Source organism: Bombus huntii, chromosome 7, assembly GCF_024542735.1.
Source record: "Bombus huntii isolate Logan2020A chromosome 7, iyBomHunt1.1, whole genome shotgun sequence".
Lineage (NCBI taxonomy): Eukaryota > Metazoa > Arthropoda > Insecta > Hymenoptera > Apidae > Bombus > Bombus huntii.
In genome coordinates, this window is record NC_066244.1 from 15511841 (window position 1) to 15525373 (window position 13533).

Genomic DNA, 13533 nt, shown 5'->3' on the forward strand with positions numbered 1-13533 from the left:
AAAGAACACGAACATCTTCCACCGTTTAATTATTACATTTTAACGAGCATTCAACGAGTCAATAGAAAATTCATATCGATATGTTCCGCACCTCGATGTTTCCATTATTTACTTATGTAGCTTCTGATCGACAAACAAGTACGTTGATTCAAATCTGTATGAATAGAACTTACCTCTGGCCGAAGAATGTAGTATTTTTCGCCGTTCTTTAAACTCTTCGCTTCGTTACCCTCGATAAAGTGGAAGGCTTCTGGTCCGAGTTTCGTGTAACTTCTGTCGTAGGATTCGTGGCACGTGTTGGTCAAACCAGCAGCTATCGTCATGTATCTCTCAGACAATTCGTTTTCCTGGGTTTTCGCCCCCAATGCAAACATACCACCTGGAGACAGACAGACCAATTTTGTAAAAATACTTTTTTTTTTTAGAAAGAGGTATTAGCTTAATAACGGAGGAATAAAAGAAGTTTGTTTCAAAACTTACCAGCGAAACACGCCAAATGGCCCATTTTATGCTCGAGCCTGTCATATTTTAAATCCGACACGTAGAGCAGCTTGCCCTGTGATGTCTTGATCATGTGTTGATCTATAGCTGCGATAGCTTCGTCGTACATTTGTCGGGCTTCGACGTCTTCTTTGCCGGACTGAATCCACGCTTTCAACAGATACTCGTAGAAACTGTCACCGAGACCTCCCAACGACATGTGATCTGTGATTCGACAAGAAAACAAACGTCCGTCAATCCGACTTGGAATATTCCCAATTTCCTTACGTTCTATCATCGTCGTATCATTTACAGATCTTTTTTCTGTCGTTATCCACCCTTCTGGCACTTTTAATATTTTTATATATAGTAATTTTGGCAAATTTTTATAATGAAAATTGTTGTGTTTTATTTCGGAAATAAAAAGATGGTAAACTTATTTATTCCTCTCGTGCCTCTTCTTTATTAAGATTCGGTGAATTGTTAATTAACCAGGCGACAAATGCATCCGTTTTTGGCGAAACTGATCAAACGCATTACTGCCTTTACAAAACTTGTCGTACTAAAATAATCATAGCCAGTACATTCTAAAGATTATGCTCGAAAAAGCAATTAAAGCGAATGCTAGAAATAAGATAATAGAAATACGCAATTTAATTCCATAAGGCGGAGATTCAATTATATCCTATGTCTGGCATAATCAGATAAATTCGTCAAGTCCAGAGAGCAAGTTCGTTAAGACAACTTCGAAAATCCATCTCGCGAGTCCTCTTAAGCTCATTACACGTTTCAAAAGCGGCGAGATAAAGAAGCTACGTCGAAAATCCGCTGGATTCCTGTCGACAGGGTTTCCATTTTAATAACAGTCAAGAAGACATCTCCGTGCCACGCGACTGTATAGCCAGTTTCATAATTCTCAGCTTTCCACCGAGGCGGCTTTCCATTCGACTGGAAAACGAAGCGGACAAACCTGCGAAGAAAGCGTTTCCAGCCACTTTCAGTCAACGAGACAATTACTTTGAAGCAGCTTTCTCATCGTATTTACGAACACCGATACCCTTCGACGGTTACAGAACGCCATTCAACGACTTCGCGACTCTCCAGTATAATCGTTGTTCAAAGCAATCGGATTTTCAAAGGAGATAGCGATTAATAACGCCGAGGGACGACCTACGCTGGAAATCGTTCGTTGAAATCGACGATTCGAAGAGTGGTGCTTTATTACGACAGCGAACGGCGAAATGGTCGAGCACTCAAGCTCTACAGGCCCTCGAAGGTACGGAAGATAGTGGAGGCTGGCATTTGCACGCGAATATCCGCGAGGTTTTTGCACGAAGAAGAGGGCTACTCCGACAACTCGTCTGAGAGAGGGCACGGGACAAAGAAAAAGCTCGGGCGGTTTTACTCTCGTGACTCTTCTTCTGCAGTTCGTGGCTGCTGCGAGCGTCGAGCCTTTTCGTTTTCCTGCAACCCCTTTTTGTTCTTCATGCTGCAAGAGAAACGCGAGGGAGACGATTGCAATCGAAATAGAGGGAAGCTAAGTGTTTTTAGACGAGATTTCAACGTGTTGAAATTCTGATTGATTTTATTCCATTACGAATATTTTATTTGACGGTTGATATCGATAGACCGTGGGTTTTTATGCATTTATTGGAAATACGATGTTTCGAATATTTTATTCGATGGTTAATTTTATTAGAGAAAGTTTAAGCGCTTTTCAATGAGGTTTCGATGAGCAGGATTTTTTATTGCTTTTATTTCCCCTCGAACATTTTATTCGAGGCACGATATTGGCAGATCGGTGCAGGTTTCTACGTATTCGTGGGATGTATGAAGTTTGAATTGTTTTATCCGATGGATAACTTTAACAGAGGAAGGTTAAGTGTTTTGGATGCATATCCTGCTTTATTTTTATTCATCTTCGATGCTGTTCATTGTAATTTTATTCACTATAATATCTAGAAGCTTCCATTTCGTTAATGTTCCAGAAAAGTAAATTTCTTCGGAAATAAGATTTCAATCAGATATTTGCAATAGATACATCGGATAATATAATAGGAAATGAAATTTCGATTTGATACTCGAGGTAGATATTGAATACTTTTGTTAGGAGGGAAAATCTCAATTAGGTTCTCGAACTAGATATTAAATACTTAAATGGGAAATCGATATTTAAAGTGGATACTGTACCAAATAGAAAATTACTGCTTATCCAACCGTGTGTCATTCACGTGTATCCTAGAATATTCTCTAATCATCCAATTTCTACGAATACTTCTTTCAACTTGAGCTACATTGTCTCTACGTTTGAAGCATGAAATTATTAAATAAATAGCCTTTTTCAAACCACTAACAGACTTCTGGATGAAACGTATTATTCTTTCCTGTTCTCTTATTTAGTCCTCCTTTCTGTTTTAGACGTTCTTTACAACAGAACTGCAGAAACATCAGAATAATTCTCTTTAGCTTTTAACGGAGTCTCAGCGAAGGAAGTCCAGTCATTGAGAGAAACTCAATTGTAGTACTTGAACTTTACAAATCCTGGAGTAAAATTGCACGAACCATGTATAGGAAATGTAAATTTGTAGATTTATTAAATCGTACGAATGAATGAACAGATCTACGCTAATCGTGATAGCGACATAGAAATGAAACGAAAGATACATATTTCATTCCGTGTTCTGTGTTCTTTCAGTCATTTCCGATCCAACTGTGTTCTTCTAGCATTAAAAAATATCTCAAGCTTGAGTAAAATATGAAAACATTGTTGCGTATAATTCTACGTTATAGACGTTTACTTCAAATACAGCAAACCTAATTTGTACGCCGAAATGGGAACAAGATAGAAATTAAAAAATTGGAGAACCGCGTTAGGGTTAAAAACGACAACTACTCGATGATTCACTCACAGAATCACTGAAAATATTTCTCATCGCAAATATTCGAAACATGTGAACTTCGTGCTACGTCCACCTAATCTACATTCCTCCATCGTTGATCGCAGCATCGCAAACCATCAATATCGGAAAATGTGTTCAAAGAACGTAATACAAAAGCATACTCGAAGGAAGGGTCTTATTCGCAGCTGCTCGTTGGCCATTCAGATATCAGAAGGGTAGAATACAAGCTGAGCGGGTAATTAGTTGGCCCAAGTTTCCTCTTGGAAGTAGCCTCGCGACGCTCGACATTCAATAGGACCATAAATTTAAGGAGACTCGAAGCTTGATGGCTGCTTGGATGAACGAGAAGACCCAATGAGAAAGACGAATAGAGACGAGTATACAAAAAAAGAAAAAGCCAATCCGATATACGATGTATGACGAAACATCGTATATATCAAACATCTTATATTTGACCAAAACCTTGTTCTTGCGATAAAGTGATTCTCGCTTCTCACCAATCGATAAAATCGTAAATTTAATGGTTGCTTGGATGAATCCGGAACTTGGACGAACGAAGAATCGCAACGTGCAAGACGTGCAATGATAAGAATACAAACGAAAAAGCAAGCAGAGTGAAAACTAAGAGGAAAACTAAGGGAAAGACAAAGAAGGAGGAAGAGGGGAAAAAAGGAAGAAAACGAAGAGGAAAGATAGAACCGTAGGATTTGAGAAGAAACGCGAAGGATGGCGATGGTCGGTTCCACGACGATGATAAATATTCGTCAGGGATCGTCATACGCGCGACAGGAAAATACAGGAGGAGCACGAAGTCGGCGGAACAACGGGAGAAGAGGAGGATTTAGCACCCGAGGGGATGCACGGTATGATAAATGCGATATTCGGGGGAGACGGTGCAAAGAGTGCCGGCCATGAGAGGTAACCTTCTCCTCGGAAGGCGACGGAAGCACAAAAGGAAACTGAGGACACCGGTGGCTGCTTGTGGAACAGGGTCGACACCTTCTCGCTTCTCGTTGCCCCCCTCTTCTCATCTCTGCTCGGCCACTGTCGCCATCGAAACTATTCCACCGATATAATTGATAGCCGTCAGATTAAAAATCTATTTTGCCCGAAATTCTCCGGACGCGTGAAGATTTATTAAATGAAATTACAGTAATAAAGCATCGGCTACATTTACATCCGACATCCATCGTTATTCCACGTCTCGAATTTTTCCCTTCTTTTTACGCGTTTAAACTTGATCTCCTTTTTCTCTGTGATTCTTTTTGTCTGATCAAAATATCACCTTTTAGCTTTGTTGTTCGAGTTGTTTCTTTGGTATTGTGCGGCGAAGTGCGTTTGAAGATCGACTGGTAGCTCGGGAAATACGGTTTTGTTCATTTCCACGGAATTTGGCGGACGAAAGGGAGTATCGTTAGAATTTTAATAATCTGACGCAGGTAATTACGAAGATGTACATTTTTCAAGATAGAAACTAGTAGTAACGTTATTATTCTTCGTGATTGAAACACTCTACCAAGCATTTTCATATTTTTCAAAATATGTCAAAATATCTGAGCTTCCTCGTATCTTTTATCTCCTCCTTTTATTAAATTATGTAAAACGTATTAAATAGCGACTGGATATTTTTGATTCAACGAAGAAAGAAATGGCACAAAGAACGAAACAGAATAAAAAGAAATGGTGAAAATTATAGCTTTCTTGAATTTTTGTAGCTTTCATCTGAACTATATACATCGAGAAGGATCCAGATAATTTTCACGTGGTTCGTGTTTCCGTGATTATTTTTTCCTTTTCCGTCTTTCATATTGATCGAGGATACGTTTTGATGATCGCTCGCGGGGTGAATGATTTTATCGTGAAACTGTGTTCGCGCATGCCTGGTCGTTTTGTTCACGTCCCACCGTGAGAATTACCGGTGGTTCTCTGAAAGATAGTTCTCTTATTAGGTACGTGTGAAATTTATGAAGGTGCGATGTAGCATGAGAAGAATAATTAACCTGGTGTTTTTGCCAGCAAACCGATCGTTGCCGCTGGAATTGATGCGGATAATGATTTAAGTAACGCGGCAATGGGATTACTCGGGGGATGCTGGGTACCAAGTATGACCAAGATTTATTATTGTTATTAAGTGGTTGGGTTTCTTGCGTGGGTTGCTTGAGGAATAACACGCAGATAGAGACACGTACGACGAAAGAAACAGAAATTGGAATTCAGTACATATACAGGGTGCCCAAATAATTCTGTTACAAGGTGATATATCCGTTACTTTTAATGATACGCAAAAATGTGAAAGGATCGAATTTTTTGGTTCGAAGGAACAAATATTACGGTAAACGAAAAATTTTTCTGGACGAATAAATAATAATGAAACAAAAAAAAAAAAAACTCACGCTGGCCCCATTTCCCAGTCTTCGGGTGAATATAGTTGGGGTAGAGTCCTTTCGGTTTCTCCAGGTTCTTCAGCACTTTTCTCACGTTCTCGACCTTGCTCTTGAAAACCGGATTGCCCGTGATGTCACTGAGGTAGGTGAATTCGAGATGCATCGTGCCAATTTCGGAGAGGATGCTGCACCCGCTGCTCGCCCAGCCATAATTCTTGCTCGCCTGAAAATTTCCCAATGAGACATCGTCTCCGTTAGTCCTCGCTATTATTTATCCTTAACCCTAGCACTAGCGTTCACCAGAAAATTCTATTTTAATCTATGTTCGATGGTGGCGGTAAGGTTTAGAGTTTTATTCTTTCTATCTTTTAATGATTAAAATTATTCGATAATGATTAAAAAAATGAAAATTACCCAAAGATAATCGGAGAAATTAATTATGCATCGTGATGATAAATGCCGAGACGAAGTTAGAAATGAGAGAAGGAAGGTAATATTTCTGCAAGATAGGCGGAATCAGCGACGAAAGTCGGCCGCGATCGAATCAAACGGATCCAATTAAACGAAATAACAAAGACGGCCACCGGCCGTGTTTATAGAGATGGTTGCAAAGCTTCGCGAAACGAACACGCTTCGTTCTATTCGCCAGCGAAGATAAATATTAACCTACGCCACGGAAATTACCACCAGCCACCGTAATAATGAAAACGTTCGGTTACCGGTGCGAAATTTAATCGAATTTTCAGTGGCAGGTCGTCGGAATATGGAAAGAAACGATCGCTGATTGCCTCGCGAAAAATCAACCGGGAAATCTAACGGTGAAACTCTGCTTTCTATCTCGGTGTTGTCTGATAGGATAGAATTATTGTGATTTTAAGGTATCGTTGGTTTTACACTCTTTTGTTAGACTTAACCGTTCAGAATTTTGTTCGATTATAAGGCAACTGATTTGCAATTGGTTCAGTCTTGTAACTTTAATTTGGAATGTAGAAATTGACGATTGTTAAGTGCGTTTTGCTCGATTACGAGACAGCAGAATTATCAGTGATTCGAATTTGAATTTGATTGTATGAGTGAAAAGAGTTGTGATTAATCATAGTCTGATATTTTAGTTTGAGATCTAGAGATTGATGTTTGTTAGAAATATGTGCTATAGAAATTGTGGATATTTGTAGAATAGAAACTAGTAATTGTTATTGACAGGTGTTATAGAAAATAAGTGTTGAAGATTGTTTTGTGCGAGAATAATGGTATGCTAATAAGATGTAACGGCATAGTGATGAAGCGAGTAAAACAAAATGTTAAGAACATCGACAGTTATGGATATACAAATTCCAACTCATGGTGTTACAGAGAGATAATTTGTAATACTATTGTAATTACGTAAATTTTTCTTTGGTGTACTATAGAAAATCATTCTTTTTTTTTGGAATAAAAAGAACCAATCAAAATGATTCATTTTTTTAAGATAAAAAGAGCTAACAATGAAATAAACTCGTATATTTAACGCATACTCGATACATCCTTAAATTAGATTTTCACAAAAAAAAAAAAAAAACAAAAAAGAAATAGTTTTCTTGATTGAAATTTTTCGGTAGCTTGGTATAGAAGAGATCGAATTTAATTTCGACATTTATTTAGTGCACTTTTCGTGTCGTGTGAAACAAAACAGTTTCAGCCGGATTTTCATTCAGGGTGACGAAGTTTCCCAGCCGAATTCGCGAGCCATGGTTTTCACGGTGTTACAGCACTCCATAGGGAAAATGGGAAAAAGCCGTCGGGACCGGTATTCGTGTCGCTCGGTGCGGAAAAATTGGATCGAAGGGCAACGAAAATGGGCGTAGAGGGAAAGACTCCGGTGAAGCTAGAATATTACAGGTTAAAGATAAAACAAATAGATTTTCAAAGTCAAAACTTTGAACTGCCACGCCGAACGTGGGACGAAAATCCTAGTTTTGGAAAAAACAAGGAGAAATAGTGAAATATGAAATTGAAGATTCGGGGAAAAAATAATATTACAGAAATAATTTACGACGATGTTCGTAAAGTGACGATATTGTGAATTTTCCTAAGCTTTTTTGTATTTTACATACGTTTATAAAATAATTTATAAATTAAAAAATTATCTGGACTGAACAGACACTGACTTTCATCTTCTCCAAATGCTGAGCGTACGTTTTCAGGAATTTTCGTGATATATTTTCTAAATTTAAATACGCAATCAATTATAAACCAACATTAAAGATGACGAAAATTTCTATAAATCATGCATATTCAATGCCTAAGAGATCCAGAGAATTAGGATAATCCTGTGATTTTCTTATATGAAGTTTAAACTCATATGAAATCAAAAATTCGTATGGAGTTTTAACATTTTTATAAAATCTTCACAATGTTTAATATTACATCCATTTTTATAATGTACAATATATGTATAATATATTACCAATATGATACATAATTTACAGCATATTTTTTCTCCTCTGACGCGTTCGATAATAATTCATGATAAGATAAAATTTAATGTACAGTGCTAGCGCGCCAAATTTAAATTTTAAGGAAACGATGATTCATATAGATCAACCTAATATAAGAATGATAAGAGGAAGTCCAAAGTAGAAAGACGACCAAAGTAAGGAAAAAAGTTGGAAGAATATAATGAAATGAACAAAGTGATGGAACACCGGAATAATGCGGCTCCATTATTCGTCCAATTAAGAATTTGCATATTAATTCTGGCTCGTCACTTTGGCGAACGTGACTTGCTGAAATCGTTTCATTTAAACCAACGAATGTACTTTTTTCTCGTTTCTAATGCGCGTGAAAAAACTATCAAGAAGTTACCGCCTTTGCTAAAGATATTTCCGACTCTTTTTCGTTGTCGCGGACATATATGATTATTCATGAAACAAAGAAAAACGAATTTATTGAAATGTAAGTGCCACATCTTTCCTTTCTTCTTATTATCTGATTGTACAGTGTGAGATTTGCGTTCTTCTTCGGCGAAATTTTTTGAGAGGAAAGAGAGTTTAACAGATGTAGGCAAGTTTGGTTAAATTTTGAGCGTAAGAGTTTGCATTTCTAATTATTAATTAAGCAAAGGTTATTCATGTTTGACTATTAATGGTTCATTGACAATTACTACTGACTTATTAATTGGAATATTTAATTGGTGGCTCTCAGTATCTCACTCGTTAATTTTTTACAAATTTTTAAATTTTAACTGTGACTTTTTGATTTTGAAATTTCAATATTTTAGTCTTAACTTTCAACTCATAGTTGATAAAGTTAACACAGTATTTAAAGTTGACCCTTTAGATTTCAGCTCAAATTCAAAATTGAATCTATTTTCGATCGTCAGTTTCTTCCACACGATCTTCCAATGACCAATTTCCACTTTTCTACTGCTACTTTCTCGCTTTTAAATATCCAATGACCGATTAACTTTCGACTTTCAATTTTTAACTTCCACCATTCGAATAACAATGCTCAACCTCGAATCTTCAACTTTCAATTGTCGCTTTTCACTTTTCTAACAGCAAAAGATTCGTATCCGCGCTTCGAATTGTCAATTTCCAATTCCAAACATCCAATTTTCCATTTCTGCTTTCTCACTTGCCACCATCCAAATTCTCTGGTTCGCGACTTGCCAACTTGCCCCTCTCCCATTCTCCACACGCTCCTTTCAACTTCGACCACCAGCACTTGGCGAACCGAACCTAACATTTACCTCGGCGTTTCCCTAGTTCGCAATTCCCGCGAAACTCCTAATCCCACCAACATTAATCACACAAAGTTCAAGCAACGCGAAAGCGCCAAAAGGGAATCACTGTAAAAGGCGTCTCCCTGTACGTTCCGAGCTCTGAAGAGTTCTGACGGCAGCAGGTTTCCGTCCCGCGAAATTTCCCGCGATACGTTTCACCGGCAATCGGCGTCGTTAATCCTTCGTTTCTGGCCCCGGTGAATATTTCAGGGGAGGCGTAAATTTCGCCACTACGGTCACGTCAGAAATAATTAACATTAAAACATGCCGTTGTCAGCACCGTGGCCGACGTCGTAACCGCGAAATCCCCGAACTTACCCCGGTATGGAGATTGATGAGGGAATGAGGAATTCCGGTTTCCGTTTGGAAAGCGGGCAACATCCGTTCGCCGAGCTGAGCCGCCTTATCCCGGAACATCACGTCCCCGGTGAGAGCGTAACACGCCAGCAGACTTCCCATGAAACGAATGTTCGTCTCGAAGAGGGATATTTCCGAGTTCTGGAAAAAAAAGAACAAGAATACGGTTTCATTAATGCAAGTCTAACGTTGCTGCAAAGGGAAAAGAGGCTAATTCGACTGGCCGGCTGCCAGATATGAAAGTGTAGCGGCGAGCGGGCAGGTTTGATTTTGTTCGTTTTTGCAGCTTCGATTTCAGCGTTTGTGGTTTTCTCCGATTTCGCTCGCTTCAAGACTAATTTAGATTAATTTGCGATTAACTCGAGTTTACGATTTTAAGATTTTATTGCCCGTAGGCTGTTGTAAGAGTTCGCGTAAGGAGTAAATTCCACAATTTTAAAGTCACTGTTTCTAGGTTTAAAACAACGTAACGCTGATCGAAATTGCGATTTTAGAGATCAGTTTGAAGAAGAAGAGTTCAGAGAAAATTCGAGAAAATTGTTAGCCATGCGAGTGACTGAAGGTGTGATCCAAGAATTCTCACTTGTTACAATATGATTCTGTGCAATCGTGTTACAATTTCGAAGATCGATTATCAAAGTAATGTCAAGATATTGTTATAAGTATTGCACTTTTATATGTTTGCACGAGACAATAAATTACAGTTTGTAAATACAAGTGTGTTATTTCACGTCGGTGGCTAAATACAGAAGGAGATTGAAGTTTTATAGTAATAGTTCTATATTTCTTGGTTTCAAACAAAATTGAAATAGTACTGGAAGTATTAGAAAAGGAGGGGAAAATCCGAGTTGGTTTGCACACCTGAGTCCTGGTGTTCAGCTATGGTTTCATACAACATGGATTTGTGAAATCAGACTGTTTCCTTCTGCTTTGTATATTTTCCCTTTGCTTGTTTCCATTAACTCATGTTGCTTACATTTCACGTCGTATTTAGCCATTTCCTTACTAATGGGGTTGTACACAACACCATACGCGTGGCTTTCTCGCTTGGGTCTTTAAATAACGAAACGTAAATCTGCTTAGCTTCTCACGATTTCATTGCTAAAAATACGAATGATTTATTCCATCGAATGAAATTATAAAAAGATACTAAAAAACATAATTTTCTTTATCACACTAATATTCGCTAAATAAAATCACGGATAAAAATAATTTAGATCTTGATAGAGATCCATTTCAAGGGAGATTAATACATGACACACAATATATTATATAAATAAAATATGATATATAGAATAAAAATATATATTGGATTTTATCATCTTCATCTTGGAAAATCCTTGAATTTCCAAGAACTTGTAAGTTCTTAAAACACTTTTTTAACTGATAGATAAACTACCGTAATATCTAAAACCTATATATCGCAGTGTATTTAATTATACTACTTAACTTTCATTTTAATTAAAACAGAATATTTACTAACGTATTAAATTCCAACAGTAATAATTGAAACCTACGTATTAGCATGTATTTAATTATATTACTTAATTTACATTTTAATCATAATAGAATATCTAATAACGTATTAAATTTAACACATATCGCATCGTGACTATGATAATACAACATTGGTAAGTTTCTTTGTAAACAATTTAAACGTACGATCTATTGCTTTCGCGCGACAACAGAACAACTATCCTATTCTTTGCTTAAAAATGATGTAACATATTCAGCCTCTCATAAACGATAACACACACATGCTCCAGTTAGGGGAACAACTGCATAAAAATTTTAATTACCGTTTGCAAAAGCTGAAAAAAGATTTGCAAGACTACGAGAACGTTTTAGCATTCAGCGGAATTGTTCTAGCGTAATTTGTTGTCAGTTAAAACAGACGTTGCTGCAGAAGACTGGGCCGGTGTTTTCAGCTGGGAAAAAATTTATGAAGCTTATCGCGAGGTTGATGAGAAACCATGCGGACTGTATTACGTGCGTGGAACGTACGAGAAGCTCGCAGGGATTATGCTACTGCGCCTTTGCGGCAACGCAACGTCGTTAATAGCATACTTAACGCTGAAGTATTAAGTTTAATTACAGCGAATACTCGATAATTTGTCTTCGCTCTGTCCGCCACTCACCCTGGCAATTGCGAGCCTTGCAATTACTTTTCCAGACGCTCTTTAGTTAAGTACCATTCTCATTTTCCTTTTTCTTTTCGCTTTTCTTCTCCTCGTCCACCGTCTCTTCGATGTAAATAATCATTATGCGTGGAAATGGTCTCGTCAAAGAGACGAGTTTCTATAGCTGATCGAATATCTCGAGACAATGATTTATCGTTACACGTATAGGATACACCTTGTATTAATGTAGCCAGTAGATACAGTGGCGAACGAAAGAAAGAAATTTTTAAATTAATATAAATTCTTTCGACAATCCAGGAGATTGCAGCGATAAAAAGGCAGCCACATTTCTTACATATTTCTAGTTATATTTATGTCCTATTTTACAAAAGAAAATATAATATTTCATTTGGCATAAGAAGCAACTATCGAGTGAAAGTTATCATAGTTTTGCAATAGATCGACAATTATAAAACCATTATAAAATCGTAAATGCATTATAAAACTGTGGAAAGTAATGTACGGTTTTATAATGGATTGAAGACAGACGTAAGATTTGATTTAGCGTTATTCTTTCTTTCTTTGACGCAAAGAATAGGCAATTCCGGTATTCTGGTTATATCTACTGGAAGTAAGTGTACATTAATATATACGATATACAAATTGAACATTATAAAATTAGAAAAAAGATCTCTTAGAATAATTTATATATCGAGCAAATGAATATGAAATATAACATATTTGATTAGTTTTTTAACAGAAATATTTGGGAATTCACAAAGAAACTAGAATGGACCGAAGGAATTGCGAATTAGTTAGAATGCACGCGACTCGTTCGATCATTATGCGAAACACGTCTGCGACGCAGGCTGCAGAAGACCGAGGCTACATGAAGCATCTCAATTTGGACTACACCGAATTGTTTTTCTTTACAACTAACTTCTAATTAATACAAATTAACACCTTCGTGTCGAATTTACAACGAATTTACGCCTTTCGAATGACGGAATCACCGTCGCTTACGATCTTAGGAAGCTAATTTCTATTTTGTCTCGTTGAAACTTTTACATTCAATTTCTTCAGAAATACTGTCAATCTTGCTTCGTACGTGACGCAATTCAGAAACATTTTAAAAAGTGTCGAAAACTATTTTCGAACGCGAAACTTTCGTCGATAATAAATATATTAAAGCAACATAACTGCATATAAAGTATATTAAAAAAATAATTATCGTCTTTAAAGATATTATCGTCTTTATCATTTTTAATTTTCAACCTTAGAAGACCTTCGAAGTAAAAATTTTCTTCGACGATAATGTGACCGAAATCGATAAATATTATTAAATATTAACTCGATCTAGCAATGTATATACACGTTGCGTTGTACACTTTTTTCAATAACATTTCGAAATTATAAATGAGACTGTGTTTTCGTAAAACAAATTAATTAATTAATTAATTAATTTCGTACAAGTCATAGACAACTTCGAACGCAACGTAGTACAATCAAGTTAGTAAGTTTATAACGCG

The 13533-nt window shown here is 37.0% G+C and overlaps 1 protein-coding gene across 5 annotated transcripts in view; it reads right to left on the bottom strand.

Annotated features, from left to right (window-relative positions):
• Positions 1 to 13533, bottom strand: part of LOC126867884 (mannosyl-oligosaccharide 1,2-alpha-mannosidase IA) — a 691228-nt gene that overhangs the window by 10393 nt on the left and 667302 nt on the right. For all 5 annotated transcript variants that reach the window (XM_050622935.1, XM_050622933.1, XM_050622932.1 and 2 more), the window contains 4 exons: positions 9846 to 10025; positions 5774 to 5987; positions 481 to 705; positions 174 to 379 (listed from right to left, as the gene is read on the bottom strand). In XM_050622935.1, the coding sequence (XP_050478892.1) occupies positions 174 to 379; positions 481 to 705; positions 5774 to 5987; positions 9846 to 10025 (825 nt within the window). The remainder of the gene's footprint in view (positions 1 to 173; positions 380 to 480; positions 706 to 5773; positions 5988 to 9845; positions 10026 to 13533) is intronic.